This window comes from Onychostruthus taczanowskii, unplaced genomic scaffold (assembly GCF_017590055.1).
Source record: "Onychostruthus taczanowskii isolate IOZ18803 unplaced genomic scaffold, ASM1759005v1 scaffold1, whole genome shotgun sequence".
Taxonomy (NCBI): domain Eukaryota; kingdom Metazoa; phylum Chordata; class Aves; order Passeriformes; family Passeridae; genus Onychostruthus; species Onychostruthus taczanowskii.
Window position 1 is genome coordinate 18484104 of NW_024496525.1, and position 23280 is coordinate 18507383.

The 23280-nt window shown below is 40.5% G+C and overlaps 1 protein-coding gene across 20 annotated transcripts in view; it reads left to right on the forward strand.

Moving 5' to 3' along the window:
* TTLL5 (tubulin tyrosine ligase like 5) overlaps positions 1 to 23280 on the forward strand; it is a 130064-nt gene that overhangs the window by 91117 nt on the left and 15667 nt on the right. For 11 of the 20 annotated variants that reach the window (XM_041398545.1, XM_041398616.1, XM_041398591.1 and 8 more), the window contains 2 exons: positions 13982 to 14171; positions 21346 to 21566. The exons of 1 other annotated variant lie outside the window; for it this stretch is intronic. In XM_041398545.1, coding sequence (XP_041254479.1) covers positions 13982 to 14171; positions 21346 to 21566 — 411 coding nt within the window. Of the gene's footprint in view, positions 1 to 13981; positions 14172 to 21345; positions 21567 to 23280 lie in introns of those variants that run through there. 8 more of the 20 variants (XM_041398565.1, XM_041398697.1, XM_041398609.1 and 5 more) reach the window with 5 other exon arrangements.

Consider the following 23280-nt stretch of genomic DNA (forward strand, 5'->3'; position numbering starts at 1 on the left):
TTGGATGGATCCTAATTTGAGCAACAATTAAAGGCTTTCTGATTCAGGCAGTCAACATGACAAAGAGAACAGATCTCATATTTTGTGAAGAAATCAGTAAATCAAGCAGTGTATGTGAGAGATTGAAGCACAGGCACAAAAACTCAGCCCCCAAAGTGATTCTTCATTGACTTTGCTATTCTTAAGACTCAGTGCTTTGATGAGCACATCCCTTACCAATAAGGAACTGTGTATAATATCTCCAGGATATTCTCCAGAGAGTGAGATTTAGATTTCTACTATCAGTGATCCCCCTAGCCTTCTGTTTTCAAAATTCCTTACCAGAAATTCAAGGAAGTTTAGACTTATCTCTTAGGAACAATTCCAATAAAGGTTGCCAATTAAGTTTTTTTTGGAACAGCTGTTTTTCATAGAGTTTGATTTTGCATATTGACAATTTGCTTATCTTTTGAAGCTGAAAATCGTCAAGGAGGAGCTGTGTTTTAATGTGGAATTCATTTTGCTAAAAAAATCAATGGGAATAATAAAGTCTCTCTTATCAAAGTTCACAAATACATTAAATTTTTATTTTAGTTTTACAAGTAAGCCCATATAATACATTTTAAAGTATTAAGTAAGATAATTTTGAAAACCTAGTTTTAATAGTTGGACTATTCTGGTATGTTTAAACAAACTTGAATCCAATCCATCTTTAGTCATTTAAATATTTTGTTTTTCTGTTCAGGACATTGTTTGCATAACTGATTTTGCTTTTTTCAAAGGGCAGAGCAGTGTTTTCATTTGTTCCTGAAATCCCACTTTCCTGCTGCTGATAATAATGTGAATGATTTAAATATGAAAGTATCCTCCACGATAAAGAGAACAAAATATATACATCAATTTCTAGGTTGTTTTGTGGTGTAGGGGACAAACTGTGGTTCATGTAGTGCAGAGGTTCTTTTCTATTAGTATTTTCTAAAAAGAAAAAAAGAATGCTAACATTCTGTGTTCTCTAAAGCATTGCAAATCCTGAATATGTGTGTAGACGTTACTGAGAAGCATTTCTGTGAAAGGGAAAAGAGCTGGTGGTGCTGGGTATTTTGCTGTTTGCATGTTTCTCTCTGAAATTGTCTAAACTCCTGGTATCATGTAACACTATGAATTGTGAATTGTTATGCTTGTTGCTTCTCAAGGCATAGTTGTTTGTGTATTGTTTGTCAAAATCTCACTCTAGTGTTCATGGTGTGTTATTGTTTGGTAGCACAATCAGGTACTGACCGCTCCTTCAGGTTTTTTCTAACACTGTTACCTTTATATGAGGGCTTGCTTATGGTCTTATGCTCCAACTCGAGAGCCTTAAACACAGTACTCAACATGAAGGTTAACCTCTTTGCAAACATTTCTGTGTTCGCCTCAAGCCTTCTGGAGGCCTTGTTTGGACTCTTATTTGCCTGAATGCAGATGAATTTTCTCATTTTCTCTGAAATGTACCAGTTGTAGCCTTGGAGTCTGCACTGTTTAGAACATTTGCTGAAACATCAAGAAAGGTATTGAGTATAAAGAAGCAACATATAATGGAGATTTCTTGACGGACACTGTTGTTGTTTTCCTTGCTTGATGTGTCCTATCTATGATAGGAGGGAGGTCTTGAAAGGACGTTGTTCCACGAGTGGCTGGGGTGTTTTAGTCTGCCCTTTTAAGGAATTAACGTCTGCATCTTTGTTTTCATGCTCAGAATTACATGCAATAACTTGGTGGAATTCCTGGGGTGGAGATTCCATGGTTCCCATCTGTGTTCCTGAGTCTGGGAGCTTCTGACTAATTAGACAATTTTCTCTGTACTTGTAGGAAACAATTTCATTTTGGCTCTAGAAAAAGGGATTGGGTTGGAATGGAATATAGGATTGCATAACTTTTTTCATGTTTAACCACAAATTCCACAAATGAAAGCTATTGCACTTCCTCTGAAGATACCTACTCTTGGCTTTTGGAGTCAGTAGAAATATTCAAGCCCCATATACAGTCCAAAAAGACCTATAAATTGAAAGGCTTATCCAAAATCTGTCATTAATTAATCCTGCAAAATTGCATCTCTAAGGAAACAGCACCATTCCTAGATGCCTATTCTCAAACCCCAAGTGGAAAAGATGGATGTAGTTGGCAGTTGGCATGACCAGCAGAGCTGGCACAACAGCATCACAGACTTCTCTGTCCATGCTGGAGGAGAAAACATCACAAACACAGGTGCCTGGTCAAATGGAGATAATTTAAAAGTTTTTTTCCTTGAGTGTTGTGAACAAAACTAGTGCTTACAGGCTCTACCTCCTATCTTACAGTTGTAGGTAGAGACAGAAATCTCATGGAAAATACTTTAGGCAGTGGATGATCAAGTAAGTTTTGTGCAACTTGAACATCTTCTGGAGACAGGCTCTGACAGAGAGGGATCCTTCAATGAATACTGGACAAGTCTGGGAACTGCATTTTAAAATGTGCTGTCTCATCTCTTGGTATTATACAATATAATTATCTTAACATCCTTTTACTCATCTTCCTCTAATGACAGACTTTGTCTGTCATCAGCTGTATCAGTTTCCTGGAGAAAGATTTTGTTGATCCAGTTTACCAAGATTAGCCTGAGCCTTTTCTGTAGTTTCAGAGATTTAATTACAAATTTCCTGTTCACAATGTTTAATTGTTTTCTGTCAGCCGGCCTTCTTGGTCAGCACATGTGTTGCTGCCTGTTGGGAAAAAGGAGATAACTGAATGATTTGGGGGTCTCCCATGATTTTCCACTGCACCACCTGTTTTGGAAGTGGTTGTAGAATTGCCAAACACACTGAAGTGGTTACGGGTACCAGCTCCTAAAGAAGCTGAATGGGAGGAGTAGTTCTTGCCTGATGGGTTTTCAAAGGGAGCTGAGACTTTGATGTTCTGTTTTAGCAGCTGCTAGATATAGTGCCTCAGCCCTGTGCAGCACTTGTGGCCCCAGCCTTCAGGCACTGTTTTCTTCTTTACACTGCTGGCATGGAGAGAAAATAATAAACCAAGAGTGGGGGCATTACCAACAGTGTTGCTTTGTTATGTTTTACACTTTGAATTACAGTGCCTTGTGTCTCATGCCAGTGAGCACCTTGGACTTAATTGGGCCTGTTAGAGTAAGAAATTTATTTCACTTCAGCTTTCTTTGCCTTTCTAATTGCTTCTTCCTCACCTCTTCCAAAATAATGGTAGTAATTTTAGTCTTTTGCTCTGTAATGGCTGCATAAAATAGTTAGAGATTTACATGCATGGTGCACCAGAATTCCTTGCTTTGAATAGAGGGACTGGATCATCTTTCCAATAAGGATTGAGGGAGACAGAGAAATATGGTGGCTAAACCAAGGCTTCATATAAAACCTCTGTTAAAGCAGGAACAGACAACACTCTACTATATCTGCTGAAGGCAGTTCGCTGGGAATTTCCCCTTTACTCACTTTACTCTTCATTTCCAGAAATAAGATGCTGTAACTCAATTCTATTAATATTGAACTTCTTTGTACTTTGTAGTAATGTGCATGCTTCTCTGATTTTGCTTGTTGAAATAATGGTTTGCTGGAAATGCTGGAGGCCGAGCTCTGTTTTCAGGCTGAAGAGGCAGATAGATTCCAATAGCAGGAGTGGTAGGGGGACTGTATTCTGTATAGTTTAAAACAGAGACAAAAATTGTGGTAAACTGGAATGGTCTCTTTTGGCAAGGCAATACACTTCTGTGGTATTTATCTCTGGAGGACAACAATATTGCTCTGCAGTATTGTTTTTCCAGGTAAGGCTGTATAAATAAATACAAGCCTTTCTAGTATTTTCTTGCAGTTCTTTATAATACAATTCTGCTATGTCATCACCCAGGCAATAAAGTGGTACAGATGTATAGAAATTTTTGGGAAGAAAATGTCACCACTGGTTTTTCGTCTTTGTTCTAGCACTGGCTATAGAATTTTTGAATTTTTTCTCTTCCCATATTAAAAATCAATAACATCTAAATGAAAATTGAACCTGCCATTCTGTTCTGAAGTTTTTTTCTTCGGCTGCATTTTAGCTATCAACAAAACAGAACATATTTTCTCTTTTCTGAAAGTAGTTTCCTCCAAGTAGGGTGTCTCTTGAGCATTCTTAGAAGGAGCACTACAGACCTGGAAAACTTCTATCATTTTTAGCATGAGAAAATTATTGCTAGGAATTGATGCTACCTTGGTTGAAATAATAAGCACTTTTATAAAGTATTTTCTATTTCCTCTAAGGATGTTGGATGGAGTGAGGGGAAAAATAGCACTTACTTTTTACAATACAAATAAAGTGCTTTGTGGCCTTCAACGAGGCTTGCAGTGATTTAGAAAAAAACAAAACAAACAAAACTGTAAAACAAGTAGCTCCACATCCATGGTATTGCTTTGGTGTCAGTGTGCCGTGCTGCTCTTAGGACGGGTGAGTGTCTATATCATGATAGTATTCATCTGCGGTCTCTATTTAAGTGGCCTTTTTTCTTATATTTTTTAATTTTTTGTAATGTGTGGGGTAGGATGGTCTTGCCTATGCAGCATATACAGTCACTGGGCCAGCTTCTTTAATAGATAACAACCCATGCTAGATTCTTTCTGTGTTTCTGAGCATATTCCACCAACATCCCTTGATTATATTTTACATTACTTTGTTACAGACTTTAGGAAGTGTGTGCTGTCACAGACATAGTCACTTACTCCTCTAGTCCATTGTTAAATGTTCAGGGAGCCAGGGCAGGTGAGTTGATCTTTGTACAGGAGGTGGAAATAAAAGAATTCTCCCTTAGCTCCAGCATAAATGAACTACAAAACGAGCCTGAGGCGGAAAAAAATTCAGTTTAACACAGGTGGGATCACTCTCAGATACAGTCTACTTTATGTTATGCCTTGTTACCTTAGAGAAATCCCCTTGAGAGGGGTAAGGAAAGCAGAAACTGTGTATACATACGGAATTGAGTTTCTGACACTGGGCAGATAAGAATGCTAGAGGCACCACTTTGGCCAGCGTGTGAGTATTGTCAAGCTTAGGAGACTGCAATCTATCTTTTTATTGGGAGACTAACTCAGCTTCGTTACTTTGGATGTAGGTTGATAAAATTCGGTTGTTTAAGGGTAGAAGTCTCTTTAGGACCTTTACTTTACCCTTGTATCAGTGCTTGGGGAATTATTTAGAAACAAGAGACTATTAACCACAAGCCTCACAGCAAGCACCCAGAGAAGTGACCTTCAGTTCTCATTTTGTATCTTTTGTCTTCTTTTACTTTATTTCAGTAGCTAGATATTACACAGCTTCAGTTGTGTTATGAATGGTAGCAAGCAGATGTATCTTACTGGTGCCATGCTGTTTCTCTACCTCTTTTTACCTGGAATGTTTATATTAAGGTAACTGTGGCCAGCTGGCTTTCAGGTGACACTTTCCATAATCCCTGATTAGATGAATTTGTAGATGTTTGCTCAGAAAGTGCAGAACAGATTCTAGCCTTCCCTTTAGGTATATGTATTATAAATGTAGAGCTATTGCTTCTTTTGTGAAGTTCTCTTGTCTGGCTATAATTCTTGAAATGTACAGTCATGATGTCAGTCAGCTGTATACTTCAGCTGCGTTATCCCCATAGACAGACCATCTAAGCTGCCAGATTTGTCAAATCTTCTCTAAGAGACACTCATAAGAGTCTTCATCTCCCACATAACAAGGTGGTAGTTGTACTGGATGTCAAGACAAGTTAGTTGCTGTAATTAATTTCAGTGCAAATTTTGTGAAATCTAGAGGCTTGATGTGCTCTTTAGAGGTTTCAGTATACTAGGTGTTTAATATTTAGAGAGCAAAATAGCCAAAGTAAAGTGCATGAGATGTCTCTACTACTTGGTCATATGGCACTAAAAATTTGTTTGGGCCTAAAGTGGATTGATATCTGGACAGCACATCCCTAAGGAATTCTTAAGGCTCTCTAGTGTAACACCATCCTGTGCTATGTCTTTTGGGATACTGATGATGGCAGGAGCATTTAGCTGTGGGCAGGGCTTTGAGTACTCTTCCCCCATCTCATGAATCCTAACCCTGCAAAACTCAACAGCCTGTTTTTTGTTTGTTTGTTTATTCTTCTCAAGTGCTCTAGATTTCACCAGTTAGCCCAATTGTAACTTTTCACTTGTCTCTTGATATTTAAAGAGGAGACTGAGCTGCTTTCTTCCTTCCCCCTTTTCTTACTCGTTGGGACCTTGCAGCTGCTGCTTGAGCACGTATAGTAAAGAGCACCGCACTCCGGGAAAGCTTAGGCAGGAAGAAGCTTAATGGAAAATATGAAAGGGAAAAAAATGTGTTTGATGGACTTTTAATATAAAAAGAGGGTAAGAAAAGAAAAGGAGAAGGGGGAGATTTATTCACTGTAATAGGAACCAAATGTTGGCTGGGACAGCAGCAAGTCTCACTCTTTCCCTGTAAACTCTATGAGCGGCTTTTCAAAGGCATTACAGGGTGCAGGGCTAGTTTAGTGGTCCTGACTTAACCCCTGCCTCTCTAGAGAGAGGTAAGGAGTATGGCTTTTCAGGAGAGATTAGTGACTTTAATTCAGTCAAAAGCATATTCTAGACAGATAACACTTACTGTTTTCATCCTTGTGTGCTGGTTCTGCTATCCACCCATAAAATGCTAAATCTGCTTGCATAAAGCACTAAAAAAGACTTTACGTCAAGAAATAAATAGAGCCTGTAGTCTTTTTCAGTTTGGTTTTCAATCAACTTGTCTATAGTGAAAGAGAAAAAGTAGAAGAATGTTGTTACAACTCATCTTCATCAAGTTGGTCTGCTTAATTTATGCTAGCCTTCTACAGTGGGGAACCTCCTCAGTGAGGAGTACCTCAATGGTGCAATACTGCATCTAATTTTCTGGTACTGTGAAGTGTGTATATTCACACCAGTAACTCTGCCTGGGCTAGGATAAATGATCAGATTTAAGATGGCACTTAACATGTTTTCAGTCTGAACGACTTACCTTCATAAAAGCAGATCCAGACAGTACAGTTAGGTAAATTAACTGGGTCCACCCTGCTTTGTCTGAACTTCCTTAATTAATACTTTAAAATTGGAAGTAAGGTGTCTGGGACCGCACAACACAGTTCAGGCAGTTGCATGTCAGAGTTAAGCAGGTAATCCCTCCAAAACTTCTTTATGATAGCAAAATGATACCAGGTTTCTCTTTTAGTCTTACTGTATATATGCCTTGCTGTTAAAATATTTTTGCAGGCTCTGTGTTTGCAGGTGTGGAAATGCGTGCAAGAAACATGAAGTCAGAAGAGCCTTTCACTCAGTAAAGCTCAACCCTCTTTGCACTAATTGAGAGCAAAAAGGCTTGTGATTTTTTTAGTATGTATCACTTGGAGGAGATATGCTCAGTTACCTTCGTTACCTTTCCAATGACCTGATGAGCCACAATGGGATGAAGACACCGAACTTAGCAGTCAGCTGATTCAGCCTATCTGCTCTCTGAATTTCAGAGCTGCCGTATGTAAAGAGAAGGAAAAACAAAAATGTTGTTTGTTTATCTGCCAAGTATTCCCCAGATCAGAGAGACTGACAGTATTTTGTAACAGCACAAAACCAAGTATGTGCTACTAGGGGCCCAACAAAAATTGTCTCCACTGAAGGTTAAAGATTTTATTTAATTTGCTGAGGCATGTTTAGGGCTTCTGATTGATAATGCCAGCTAAATCCAGGAATAGCTGAGATAGGTTAGGTCTTTCCTGAAGAGGTTTTCCAGTGCTCCGTAATCTCATTCTGCCCTTCCCCTCCTAGGCTATCAGAACGCTGTTTTGATGCACCTCATTTCTAACCTAGCAGGTTAGACACTTAACACTCATGATCTTTCCTGTACATGGAGATTTAGGATGTAAAGGGCACTTAATTCCCAATCTCCATTGCCTTTGTTATAAGAAAATACTGATGTTCCGAAACCCAGGTTTGTCAATGGTGAGGAAACAGCAAGAATAATTTTCAGGAGCTAGGGAGCAGGAAATAAATTATCCGGCAACATATACTAGAAAAGAAGGACGCCTGTGGACTTTGATAGTAGTTGTAGAAAAAAGTGAAGGAACGAGAAGGCAGTGGGCTTTCCATGTATAGCTATTGTGCATGCACATCTGGAATAATAAAGTGGAAAAAGTTCACGGAAAAACAATGTGCAATCAAGGCCAGAAGGGATTGAGTTGAGGAAAAAGAAGAGAGCTAAGTGTGCCAAGGCTGGCTGAGCTCAAAGGAGGCATAGTCCTAGTAGTGAAGGCTTAGTCCTGAAATAAGAGAAATGTCATATAATAGAACAGTGAAAATTTAAATTTAATTGGAAATGTTGGGAGAAATTCTTGATGCTGAATGCATACCTGCTTGTGGAGTTGTGCAGCTGAGTGTGAGACATGGTCTCCTACAGCCACTGAAACGTGTTGACCACAAGGAGATAAGCTGGATGCCTTTACTCACATATTTGTTTCTGAGTAAAATTCCTGCAACAATATCAGTTCTCTCAGCTGAAAGCAGGAATTGTGAGAATAGCAGAGGGGGGGACTCTTGCCATTTGCTAGATGTTATGCGTATTAAAATGTTCTGGAATGCTTGAACTGTGCCTCTGGTAGCTCTTAGAGTTAACCTGTGAATGGATTTGGAAATTGCAGTTAAATGCACAAAACTTTTCATGTTTTTTGCCTAAACCAACTCCTAAACCTGTCCTAAGGTTTTGCACATGGATATTATACCTCTTCTGTTTTCTCATGTCACAAATATACTGATGGTAAGAGCCCCTTCTGTAAGTAGAAGTAACTTGAGCTACTGGGAAAAGAGGGAGCTGAAGAACTAAGGCTGAAACTATTTCATGATGCCTCGTCAATAATAGAGGAAAGTTTGATTGATGGTCTGTGACACTCTCCTGCATCTCTGCACCACATCTACCATGGGAAACTGTACTTTCCACTTTGTATTTGAACCCAAAATGCAGTTCTGCAGGTTTCTTGTGCCAAGGCAGCCTTAACAAGCCTCTCATTAACTTCAGAAGCTTTTTCTTAGCTTCTTTTGAAGAGTACAAAAGTAGATTGCAGGTCAGGTGATGGCATCCTCATTTTATACAGGCCAGCTGCTTCCTGCCCCTTCCCTGTCTCCAAGTACCTGTACCATGGGGAGTTCTGGACAGCTCCCAGAGCCTTAGCTCTCTGAAATCTCAGGCTTAGCTCTTACAGAAATATTCAAAATGCTTTGTTTGCCCCTGGTGTTTTGTGAAACTGTTTTTCTTTACCTTTGTAACACAGCTCATGCTATGTTACAAGCAGGAGGTTTTTACAGGCTTGCATGTTCCAGCAAACAGAGCTACAGTCCTTGCTAAAATGTAGACTCTTGCTGACTAAACTGCACCAAGTCACTCTTTCACAGACACTCCTGATAACAGCAGAGGCCAGGAGCGAACCATTGTCAAAGACTTGTCATTCTGTTTTTCAGTTTTTAATTTATTGCTTTTGAAGCTGAGGGGAAGGAAAAAGGAAGAAAGACAAAGAAAGGCCTAAAGGCAAGTGAGAGGCCCAAAACTCCTGCATCCCAGCCAGGACCCCAGCGTCCTGGGCTTCATCCCACTCTGTTTATCATTGCTCTGTAGCCAGCCCCAATCTAGGACCATTGTTAGGGATGGAAGAAGCACACAGTGTGCCAAAAAAAATGTTCTGTGTTTTTCTGAGTGCCTGAACATAAGTCAGCAGGATGCTGGGAGCTGCCACACTAGACAAAATCATTAGTTACTATGCCAACTACTTTCTAGCGGCTGGTGCTCACCAAGGATTTGTACTGAAAACTTCGTAGACTTGTCATACCATCTGAATGCCTGTTGGAAAGAAACTGCTGCCCAAGGTTGTCTTGCATTCTATGGTAAGGTGGGAGTGCTGATTTATAAATGCAGTGGGTTCCCTTATTGCCAGCAATGCCTCTTGTTCCTCCTTAGCTCCAGTCTTTACAGGAGAGGATGCAAAGTAATTTTGTTGTCAGCTTGTTTTCTTGTTTAGTAGGAAAGTATTATTTTCCTCAGTTTGCTGGGCCTCCAGGCATACTGATTTCTGCTGTGATCCTATCAGTTCTCACAAACTAAGCAGGGTTAAACAGAGGAATAGTCTTCATGAATGCTGAAGCTTCATTTACACAATAATTTGAGCCTAGTTTGCACTGCTTTCTCTGGGATGTAGACACTTTTCAAGTATTTCTAAAGTGCCTGCTTAGTGAGTGATATATGGAGAACACCAGTGTACTTCATGAATTGGTATTGTTGCCTGCCACACAGGAATTGGTATCAAGCAAATGCCCAGCTGTGCTATTGGAAGAAGGCTTCCAATGAAATGTAAGCCTGATGTGTCATTCTTTTAGAATGACAGACTTGCTGTTTGTCCTACAGTTCTTTGTAACTATGAGATCCTCAGAGACTGGTGTTCTGGGCTCTGATCTTGTCTACAACTTCAGTCCTTGGAATTCTCTTCAAATCCTTTTAGAAAGGAGGCAGAAGCCAGCTCTCTCCTTTCTTGTAAGAACTGATACTCACATTCCTTCTGTATGGAGTCTGGATTTTGTAGAGATCTTTTTTTCTGTAATCAATGAAAAGATGCATTAATCTTTTATTGGTATTTTAGTACACTAACATTAGTTTCTAGTACAGTGTAAGTAGTTGATTGCATAAAGGCTGCTTACATCAGAAAAGGGCTAACAGATTGGAAAAGGGAACTAGAGTAGAAAGGGAGTTTGGAACCAGGAAACCTGGAGACGAATGTATGGTGTTCTAGCACTTTTGGACTGGATCCCAATCATAATCACATGGTGATTTGTTGAAAATGGTCTCACAAGCAAACCTGTATCTTTTGTGGTACAAAAAACTGCAGCATAGAGGTTTTAAGCTGTCAGTGATTTGGAAGAGAGAATTCTGGCCCAGCCTTTATGAAAACTACAGTTGAAAGAAAGGAACACAGTAGGTTTCTTGCCAAAAACACAGAGTAGCGTGAAGAGCCGCTGGAAGGACAGAATCTTGCTTACAAAGGATGGGCCATAATGCCAAAGGCTGAGATTTCCTGTGCATAGTGAAGGCCTGAATCCTGGCCAGGTCTCTAAACTAAGCAACTCATAAATAATTCTGAGCAAGCTGTGAGAAGATTGCTCACAACCAGCCTGGCTGACAGAATGAAACCAAATATTTTCTGGTGGCACAGTCAGGAATTTCTATTTCCCATTTGCATGTGTGTGCATCTGTGCCTAAATCTGTTGTCTGTACATGTGAAGAAATGAATATTCAATCATTACTGTTCAAGCAATAATCCTGAATTGAAAACAAGCAGGTCTGTGAGTTCTGACTCTACAATCCTCATTTCTATTAGGGGTGTGGAGGTTTTTTTCTGGTTATTTTTGGCTTTGCCTGAAACAGTGTAAGTTTTGAGAAAGCTTTTAATTCAGTTTGGGGTATTTATACAGTCTTCTTAACAAGTGAACTCTTTAATATCCATTAAGGTGTGAGGTCCTCTACAGCTGTTTTGCAGCCTTCATTATGGTGCTGAACCGGTTATAATTTCCTTAAGCAGAACTAATTTCTGCTTCAGGGTGCAGAAGTGTTGTCATGCTTTAATAAATCATCCAACTGGCAGAGACTGAGGATAGGAGATGCTCAGTGACGCATTCCCGTGAACATGGCAAAGAGAGCTGGAGCCAGTCTCTAGCAGCAGTGTGTTGAGTCTCAGATCCTAAGCCTGTTCTGTACCAGGGCAAACATAGCCTTAGATGTAATATCAGCGCTTGATAGCATATTATGTCGGGACTTAACAAAACTTCAGATGAAATATCTCAGTATTAAGGTGATCCCAGGACTGGCAAATATACTGGCTTGCTGTTGTCAAGTATTGTAGAAGGTTGAAGTTATGTTCTGAAACATAATGCATAAATGCAGTATAATGCATTTACTTTGATTTCTGTCTGTAAATAAGGAAAACCCATAGAAGCCAACAGAAGAAGGATTCTGCAGGCCAGGAGGATAAAATCTTCTTAGACAAGCAGTAGTGTTTTTAGTATAGTGTCTAGAAAAAAAGTAAGTGTTGTTTTGTTGTGTCATATGGAGAGGAGGTATTGGAACTGCAGGGAATTGTGTACAAGATTGTGCCATAAGAAAATCTTAGCCAAAGTTATTTTTGGTTTTGTGGTTTTGTTTGATGTTTTTAAAACTTCTTCCTAAATGTTTAATAATGTAGTTTCAACAGTGCTTACATTTCCTAGGTAATGTAAGTCAAGTTTACCTGGGCAATACTATGTCCAGTATATTGAAACTGAAAAAGTGAATTAAAGCAAGTTAGTGAGAGAATTTGAGAGTTCATTGAATTGGACAAAGATTGGAGAAAGGCAGCAATCTTTGGTGCATTTTTAAAAAGTCAGACTTAAGTATTTGTAATTTCATGAGTTAATCCTTTGCTAGAAACTTCAAAACAGAAGAAATGAGACTCAGGGAAATGTTACTGAATTGTTGCCATTTAGATAGTGGCCCACACAGTACTGCAGACTGCAGTGGTTGCACATCATCTCTGTGGCACAAAATCTGGCTATTTGCAGGTCCAGTTTTAGTGGAGTTGTCATTTTTATCAGTTTTGTTTCCTCCATTTTGTCTTCACTGTTATGTTTTAGAGGTAATCACTCAATCCTGAGTTTCGTAAGCATTCTTTTGTATCAAAGGATGAGTTTTATTCATTGCGGGTTCTGAGCTGGAGGTAGATATGGGAGGAGTTGGAACAGATACTAGTTTCTAGAATGGATAATATAACTTGAATAAATAGCTTAAAGAGTGCTTGAGTGAATTCTCTTATATCTGAATGTTTTAAGGGTTTGCAATGACAAAGCTTTTGGGGGAAGGAGCAACATGTTCAAGGCAAGCTGAGATATGTTTAAAGAATCTAGGTTGTAAGTTGTGATAGGTTCCCAAAGCGAAGACATTGCAGTTAACTCCCTTGCCAAAACCATGACCTACGCTCAAAATTGTGTAGGTCCTCCAAAAACTCCAAAAATTGTCTTTTATGTCAGTGACGTATGATGTAGATAGGAAATGCAAGGGAAGCCTGGCCTGGGAATCCAGAGGAAATATAATCCAGAGCACAGAATGTGTGAATTGCTGGGCCATTGTAGCCTCTTCAGGACACCTCGTGGTCCTGTCAGTGCCACCTGCTCTCTGCAAAGCCCCTCAGCCTTGTGTAGAAGTCTGTTGGTGCTGCCTTCTCGCCAGGGCTTACGAACTTCAAAGGAAGCTAGTGAGCTTCTGTTGGTACTGATCATGTTGCAGGCCACAGCTGAACTCCTACCATGTAAGCCTGGGCTGCATGAGCTCCTGTCTCTTTGCAGGAGGCCTTTTGTCCTCTAAGAAAAGCTTGCATTTATCTGAGGATGAAAGAAATGAGCTTATCTCACTCTCCCCAAGCCTCTTCTGTATTGTAACTGTACAGAGTCAGTATGTATCCTAGTTCCAACCTCACCCAACTAGTTCTTTATCCTCTCTGGGTGTTGTACTTCATGTCCGTTTCTATTCCATTGTCACTGCAGCATGTATGTGCTTAGTGTAAGCCTTGTGTTACTGTATTAAAGCCTCTACAAATCTAAATAAATAATTATCTCATTAGTGATGGGAATCAGCTTTTTTTCCTGCTGCTATTCTGCCTGTCTTCAATGCTAATCAGCCACAGAAATGTTCCAGTTTAGAGTTTTTATTCTCCTTTCCTTTTTTCTTCTCAAGAGAATGTCTAGTAATATAGTCCCAGCCTATATTCAAGAAAGTGCTTAGCAGGAAGCAGTTGGCACATGACACCTCTAGCAGGTGGTGTGCTTGCTAAAGCCACCTAATACAAATTCATAGCTGGCTAAATATTAAGAGATTTCTTTGAAGCAGCAGTGCCTTACAGGCAGGAGTCCTTATATGCAGAGTAGTGAAAACATGGTAGCTCTTCTTTCCTCAGGGCTCCAGAGAATCATCATTTTGCCTTGGAAGGAGAGATGGACAGCAGTGCCTACAAAGTGACACGGGGTCCTCTTGCACATCCAAACTATCAGCTTCAGTTTGCTGTGCAGCAGCTTCAGCAGCAGAAACTTCAGTCAAGACAGCTGGTGGAGCAAAACCAAGCACGGCAACAGGTAACTAAGAAACATTCCTGCCTGGGATGTAGCAGCGCTGGCTGAGTCTTAGGTGTGAAAACAAACCCAGAGACAGTACAGAGGGCAGTGATTTTGTCAAGGAAGTAGCTCTTAAAGTGGGTTGCAACAAAACCAATATTACCTGCAGTGATTTTGATAGCATTTTGATACTGTGGTTCCCAATAGCTTCTTCCATTATGTTGGCATCTTAAGAGCTGGAGAGCATACGAAAAAGGGCTGGATGACTCCTAGGTGCTGTTTCACTGTGTGTGGAACAGCATTTTCATTCTGCTGGGAGAAGCTTTCAAGGTTATAATGACTTAATTGATACACTAGTTACCATACTTTGTTATTATGGAGAGAGAGAGATGTATTCTGAGTGATGTCCAAAATGTTTCCCTGCTAAAAGGAAGGAAGCCTTCAGGTGATCAAACCTTCATTCAAAACAACTTGGTCTCCAGTAGCAAGGAGCTGTTTCTTAGCAGTCTGGCATGACTGGACTCCCATGAACAGACCTAACATATGGGGGTCTGGACACTCACTCTCCCTCCTGTGAAGCAGATGAGTCATTAGTCAGGGCCCTTGAGAATAGGTTATAGGCAAATTGCCCTCATCCTTTTCTGAGAGTATCTTGAAGGAGAGGCCCTTGTGCTTTTTGTTCCTTGCTCTCTTCCTTTCAAGGCCCTTACTTAACCATTAGTTACCATCCTCAACTTCTCTCACCTACAGTTTACTTGCTCTCGCTCCACGCAGGAGGTCTTTCTTTCATCTCTGTTCACTGGGCTCTGTGTGGGCAGATGTGGCTGCTCACAAGCTCAGGAAAGGGCCATAAACTGGCCTGTGCCTGTGAGGAGGCTGGAGCTGGCCATGGGGCCTGGCTGAGCCCTCTTCTAACTGCTGACATTGAGCTGATGTTATTCTTGGCCTGGGGCAGAGCCATTACTCAGGGGTTTCTGTTAAAATGATTCTTTGTTAAACCTCCTCTCACCCCCTCAATATTCCCCCTCCTTTCTCTCCCTCCCTTCTCCTTCTGAGCCAAGCATTTTGGAGTTGCTGTGTTGAGGCTATTGCCGTCCTGCAGGACTCAGGCTGCACTGAATTTGATGTTAGTGAAGAAAAATACTTGCTGAACGTGGGGGCCTTCAGATTTTCTGTCACGAATAAAAGGTCATTTTAATAAAGTGATTGTCTCTTGGACACTTGTGTCCAAGACATTGTATGGAACCAGCCATCCCTCCTCTTCCAATAACAGTTGCATCAATTCTCTGATGCCCACCCTGCCAGTCATGATGCTACCCTTGCCTTCCCCCTGCACCCTCTCTAGTTTTCTGTCCCTGACCTCTTCTTTCTGCTAGTTAGCTTCTCAGACTTTAATCCTTTAACTTGGCCTTTATAAGAACTGCCTTCTCTTTTCTGCTGCTTATGCATTCTCTGACCTACATCTTCCCATTCACACTGCTTTGACTTCTGCACCACCCTTTCATGCTGACCCTCATTTGTCCTCCCCTTTTAGGCAGAGTTCATGTAGCTTATCCTAGCCTGCCTGGCTTTACCACATTTCCTTGTCAGTGTCACCTATGCTACCTATCTCCCATTGTTTTGTTTCTCTTCCTTCCCATGTATTGAGATCTACATCATCCTTTGTTGTCTTGCCTGTTACATTCAAATTTGTCAGTCTTCCCTCAGCAGAAGAAATACATCCCCCAAGACCGAAGGCCTATTACTTGAAAGAGTGTCATCATCTCTCTTTGGGGAATGCATGCAGGATATCCCTGAGACACTTTCATCTGATTGTTCAGGTTCTTGTTATGGTTAGAAGGCAGACTAGCTATTTGTCAGTAGCTGAAGTACAATCAATGTATCTTGAGCTGCCCCCTGAGTGTGGCATGACTATGCAACATGACTAAGTGCCAGTCTTTCCTTCTGTCTCTGGCAAAGAGACTAGTTACATGTGTGACTGCATATATGTGATCAAGTAACAAAGCACCACGATTAATAACACAGCAAATGCTTCTCCTGTACATTAACCAGCTCAGTATGTTGGAGATGAGATGGATGCACTGGAAAGCATGGGCTTTTTTAGTAAAGTATTTGTGTCATAAGAATCCCCCCATTTACCATGCAGTAGATCTGTCTTATGTGTGTTAACATGCAGGCTTGTGTGCTTTGTTGCAGCACCCACTCTTGGTTGAACACTTTCCAGACACGTAGGAATGATGATGATTTCTCCAGGCATTTAACAATCTGTGGAATATCAAATACTGTGTGGGTGGAGGAAGAAGAATTATAACAAACAGTTTCTACTCATTGTATGCAGAAGCTAGTTCACACAGTGTAGTATGGTAGGAATAGACCTTTGATTGCAGAATAGGTACTTGATTACTTGGACAAAAAGAAAAACACCAAACTGGCTGGATGAGAATCTAACAAACAAATGGGTGGAGTGATATGGACCAGGAACAGACACAGTACAGACTTTGAGAAAAGTGAACAAAAATACAAAGGAGAAAAGTTTGAAAGTAGAGACAAGAAGCTTAAATCTGATATCAGTAAAACCAAGGAAGAAAAATTACAAAGTCAAACCAAAAGACGAGAAAAACAGGCTTATAGCAGTATTTTTAATGTTTAAAGGATACTTCATGTGACATGTTATGACCTAGATGTTATTATCACTGCTGGTGTTGGCAAGACAGTTAATATACCATCATTGTTTATTCTCTAATTGTTTCCTGTACTGGAAAGATGCCATTAGCTGCTAGGGAGGTTCCTTCTTTGTGTGACTATGTTCTGTCTGCTTAGCCTAGCATCTATTGGATTTAAAATTTTATGCCAAACATTTCACATGGGAAAAAAGCTAAATTAAAACAAGGGAAGTACAATTGTATGGTGGAATGATCCCTGTCAATCCTGCTTACATCAAAAAGGCTCATGTTAAATAAGACATGAATCATGTTAATGAGTTGTGTGGGCAGTTACGTGATCACAGTTTCAATCACAAGTTTAAGTAGATTTTATGCTGTAGAAGATTAGGCTGAGTTCATCTTTAATTCTCCTTTCAGTCGTTTAAAAATTGTATGTCCTTTGAAATATTCATCATTTTATGAAGTTCAGCAAATTTTTGTCTTTTTAATATTTGTGATTCCCTTCTGATATACTTTTCATTTATTTAGATCTGACTGGAAATGCTGAGTACTGTGAATAATATTCCTAGTGTTGTTCCTAGAAATATATTATTGCTGCCTGAGGATACAGGGCATCTCTGAATGGAGCCTCATCAAAAGTTTTCTAAACTGTTATATATTGAACTGCTGTCAGATTTGCGGTATCTCTTTTTCTTCCTTCCTTTTCTTGTTCATTCTTGTTTTGCAGCTTTCTCCCTCAGATTGTTTTCCTACTAAATGTGCTAACTGCCATTTTTCCTATTTGAGTCTTGTGATACTGATGAGTCAAAGTCTCAGTGTAAGTAAAACAGAGCAACCATTCTAAAAGCAGTAGTCTGAGCTGATTTATACCAGCTGAAATTTTGTCCCCATGTTTCTGATCCTGTCACTATTATTAGAATTGTGGTAACGCCCAGATGTATTAACTGTCTTTCCAATACAATGATACAGCCCAATCCTTGCCCCAGAGAATACCAAGAGAAATAAAACAGAAGGCACAAGTCAACTGAATAAAGTATATTTTTTTTCTTGCTCTGAAGAATTTACCAAAGAGGACACGGTTCAGGACAGTGTGCATACCATGAGCTTGTTGTTCTTCAAGACCCCAAGATACTCTTCTTAGTGCAGTTTAACACTGTTGTAGTTAATAGCACATTTTGAGCCTGCTCTTTATTGCCACTTGGTGAATTTTCAATTCAACTGATTGTTGTATCCAAACTGATTTAACTGAATGCATTAGTATGTGTTCAAAGTAATTTCCATGAAACAATTTATATGACTGGAAAGGTCTTCCGAGGCTATTAATTCTCAGTATTTTTGCAATGTTATCTGAAACTGCATTTCTAAAAGAGGTGGGTTGTGTTTTGTTGGGTTTCCTTTATTCTTTTTTTTTTTTTTTTACTTAAAACCTCTGTATTGTTTATTTCTTATAAACATCTCAGTTTGCAGTGTCAGGGATTTGGAACTAGCTGCACGGATCTTTATACAATGCATGTGTGTGTGCATCTGTCTGTCAGTTCTCATACACTGCTGAGTCTCTCATCTTTTTCAGATTTGCTGATCCAATTGAATGTGAATGATTGTGGGACAGAAATCTCACAGCTATGTTTCATACAAATTACATTACAATCAAGAGCCATATATCTGGGAAGGGTGTTCGACTACTGTTCCCATTAAGGCAGTGGCTCTTCAGTATGAGACCACTCCTAATTAGGCTGCACAAAATCCAACACAAGAATGCCCAGACACATGAAGGGAGGCATAATTTGGGGTATGCTTTGTATTAGATACTGTAAGACAGATTTGCAGGAAATGAGCTTCATTACCTCCTCTGGTCACACAGTGAACATGTTTTTGCTTGCAACATTTGTTCCATTACTGTGCTAGGGATGGGTGTTAGATACAGCGATGGTAAGTGCCAGGAACATTCTTTCTGTTTTTGAAGATCATTGATATATCTGCTTTTCTTCAAAGTACTACACTACCTCTGCTTTTAATCACTAACAGCCCAAGCTTAGCTGCTACTGACTGATACTCTTAGATGTTCATTGACCTTACTGACAAGGTGTACACATTGAGATTTTCTAATTTAAAAAATTCCTTTTTTTTTTTTGTACAAGGAATACTTTGTGTGTGGTGTTGTAGATGTTGAAACAAGGAAATATTGCTTCAGTCTGTGATCTAGGGAAAAATACTTTCTCTGTCAGTGCTTTCCTCATGGGCAAGACAGGGTTAATGCCGTTCCTTCTGCCCAGAAAATTGTGCGCAGAAATTAACTCACTAAGAATTTCAGAAATTTTAGCTAAAACGTTTTACAGATTTTTTAGTATTTTTCAGATTTGTAGCCCTAGAGACTTGTTAGGGTAGCAAATGTCTCCTCAACATGAAGTTAAATCTGCCAGCCTGGGAACTGTAATTGAAAGTTTTTCACTTGAAGCAGCAATAATTGTAGGGTGCTGCCTGCTTCAGGACTGCATCTGTCAGGGTTTGTCTAGGCTTCTGCTCTCCCTAGGCCCTTGGTGTTTAGAATCATGAGCTATACGGTCTGTGTCCTATGTTTTGGATGTGCTAAAAGCTTCCCAACTCTTCCTTTGTGTGGTCAGGCTCTGCTCTCCCCAGCTGTCCTCTTTATTTGCACAGAAGCTTCTCCTGGTTTCCTGTCCTGTCCCCATGGAGTTCACAGCAGGGCAGTATACTTTGTAGCTGAATCCAGAAGCCATGGTCCTTGTCAGCTTCCAGTCTCCCCATCCTTCCCTGGAAGACAGCCAGAATCTCAGCACAGTGTGGAGACAAAGGCATTTTCAGAAGTCTAACCCACAAGAAAAACATCCATGACCTTTCTTTAGGCAGGTTTCAACGCAGTTTTTGCTGATCAGGTTTTGTTAGAGCATCCATGCTTGCTGTTTCTTCAGAGTCATGGATCTCCTTGCCAGTGCATATTAACACAGGCAAAGGATTGTGACTGTTACGTGTTGTGAGCTCCAGGATCTTAGTGATTTTGGTAACAAGAAAAAGAACTTCCAGGAAAAATGCATAATATCAAAAGAACTTATGGGAAAGATGAATAATATCATTTCACAGTGAAATGTCACTGCTCAATAAGAAGTGGGTGCAGTGACTTCAAGGTCTCCATCCCAACCCTACGACATGTCAGGCTCTGAGATGTCAGGCTCTGAGATGCAAGACTAAGTTCCAAGTTCCATTTTAGTTTGTTTTTCTGGGGAGAGGTGGGGTGTGACTGCTATTTTCCAGACTACTGCACTTGTACTAGCTTCCTTATTGAGAATCTGGAAGCTGCAATCAAGGTAGAGCTTCAGGGAAGGGAGAGGTTAAGAAGGATTGGGAGCCCAAGGGCGTCTTGTCAGTGAGCTCTGGTTAGGAAACAGGCCTGTTTTGGCTCCTGCACTTCCTTCTCTCCCTAGAGCTCTGCCTGTCAGAAACGCCTTCCCACACACCACTGCTCTGCCATTTGCCAGAGAATTGCGGGGGAGAGGGGCTTTTCCTGTCTGTGTGCTGAGACTCAGCCAGCTCTCAGACTGTGGTTTTCTCTGGAGCCTGGAGCCCGTTTGCTGTGGCTTTGTGTATTTTCCACCCGAGGAGAAACTGAGGACAAACTCAGTGAAGGGCACTGCTCCCAGGGTCACACGGAGGGCTCAGCTCTTCCCCTTATCTCCTATCACTGACCTCTAGATGCCAAATTACAAGGTTATGGTATTGCCTCTGTTCTGGGAATCCGACTGACTTCGAGGAAAGACAAAGCAGCACTCCCAGCAGGTTGCTCTTTTCTGAAGAGAGTTTAGCAGTCTGCAGAGCTCCCATAGAGGAAATATTCTCCACTCCCTGCTTTGCCAGGTCATTGCTTAGTTCTCCAGTGTCTCGTAACATGCAGATCCTTTTGTTCCCTGTGTCACATCTCCAACATGCTTACTCTCCCACGTGCTATAGGAATAGAAGTATTTTCTGTTCCCTCATATTATTGGGGATTTCCTTTTTGTCAGCGGTGGAGTTAAAGTTCCTTTTTCAGAAGAAGGTACCCTAGAGCTTTTCTGTTATTTCAAGCACCTACGCAGTTACACCAAATAAGTAGCATTGTATCACCCCATAACCTTTCTCTTTCCGAGAACCATGTCTCAATCCTGCCTCCCACATAAAGAGTAATTTAGCAAGATAATACAGAAAGTCAGTGTACTGAAATCTTTACTTCTTTGTGGATGGAAGCCCACTGCAAGGTTAGACTGAGGATTGGGCCTCTTGTTTTTTTAATCCAGAATAGTAGAATTCTGTGGCAGCTAGTGAGGTTGTCTGCCTTCCTAGAAGCTAGTCCTGGTTTCTAAGGGCATAAAATTCACTGAGTTAACTTTTTATGTGTGGGACTTTCCTTGGAGCTCTGGGGTTGCCTTCACCAGGCAGATATTATCCCTCACAAAAGTGTCAGCCACCTCCATCAGCATTCTCAGCAATGTTCACAGAGGTAATCACCAATTACTATGGGATTTTTCTCTTTTTTTACCCAGGCTGGTTTTGCCAACTACTCACAATCCAGCACCAGTCACATATCTATGCCAGCTGGCTCTGATGCCCGCAAGACATCAAATGCCACTTCTAGTGTCCAGAAGGCAGCCAGTTTGCACAAAGTGATGCCATCCCAGAGTACAGCTTCTCAGCTGGTTCCAAAGCCTCCAACAAACCACAGACAGGCAGTGATCAGAAAGGCTGCAACCCAGAGGATATCCAAGTAAGTTATATCTCTTCCATCCACAATAGGGAGTTGGCACTGGTTCCCCTGAAAATGAATATTGGAGAAGAAATTGTTGACATCTGACTCTGACAGATTTTTTTTTGGCTGTGCTGTCCAGGATAAATCTCAGAATAACCTGAGGTGTACATGCTGAAATAAGCATTGCACTGTGTTGCAGTTGTGTGTTTCATAGGGGTATGGAAGGTAACTGTAGCAGCACACAAAAGTAAGAACATAGGAACTGTCAAATTGATCCCAGAGTGGGATTCAGTAATGTAAATACAGGCTACTAGTGGCATTTTGGATGCCCAGGGCTATTCCACCTGACTTCCAGCTGCTCTTCCAGATGAGTACAGGTCTTTTGTAGTTCTTGTATTGTATCTGTCAGTCCCATGCAGATGTCTCTAATAACTTCAGAGCACCAATTAAGGTACATCTATATTTAGGCACTTAAGTCACTCCCTCTGTCTAATCTTTGATGGGGGCTAGAATCTAGAAGAGGGTGCAGAAAAAAACCCACCAAAAAAAACCAAAAACCCCAAGAAAACTAAAACAAAGCAACAAAACAATTCAATACCTTTAACAAGGTAATCCGCACCTGAGCCAAGTTTTCTCATAAATTTAACACACCATGTTGAATTTAGGCCTTCAAGCCCAAGTGTTTATTTCATTTGAAATGCTTATATTGTGCCTGATGTAATGATAGCTTTTCTCATTAACTGTAGAAACCCTTCTTTTAACTTTTAGTAAGCTTTTAGTTAAATAATGCTTGCTATTGTAAGGTAAGTGGATGGATTTGACAGTTATCTTTAAAAACAAATGCTATCTTTAGAAACAAAAATATTCACCATGAAATTTTGCTTGCTGATTGTAAGTTTCCTTCCTTTTCATTTCTTGGTATGTCTTCTCTTTTGTGCATTGTGAGAAAATCTGAGCAAGACTCCTGGGTTTTCAGCTTCCTCAACTCTCTATCTCCTCTTAAATGGCAGAACTACTTTAGTCTAAATCCCTCATCAAGTTTTTCCTCGTATATCCTCAGACTTGTTTCATCCTGAAAAATTGATTTCATAACTTCCTTCCTTGTGCTTACTCTACAGCCAGAAGAGTTGTAAAGCTTTCAGAGCAGGCTCCTGTGAGGTTTCCTGATTCTGTTTTCACTTCCTGTTTAAAGAGAGGAGTTTTAGTTTTAGGTTACTGATGAAAGACACCTCATGAAGATGCAGTCACTGTGTGTGAATCAAATCTGGAACTGCAAGGCATATTTAAGGAACTTGGACAGAACTGCTTTGGGGAAGTTTTGCTGCCTGTACTCTTGCTATCTTAAGAGATAGCACATAGAGTTAATCCCCCAAAACTATTTAAAAAGAAAACAAGATGTTAGTAAATTTTGTCAGCTCAGCAAATGCAGATGTGAGCACCAGGTCTGGAAGGTATGCTCTGGTGGCTTTGCTATCTGATTTCTTTCATGTTGGGTGGCTCTTGTTAGTACAGGTGACAGGCTGTGTCAGTGGGTTTCTCTGCTGGGCAGCAGGGATGTGTATTTGAAGATGCCGGTGTGCTGTGCTCACTTCTTGGCAAAAGAAATGTTTATCCTTGTGAGATGGAATTGCAGCTCCTTGGACAGACTTTACTTTGCTGCATTTTTGTGGTTTCTGCTCTGTGACAGGCAGGAGTGTGGGAAAACCGGAAAAAGTTCAGCACCAAAAATGCA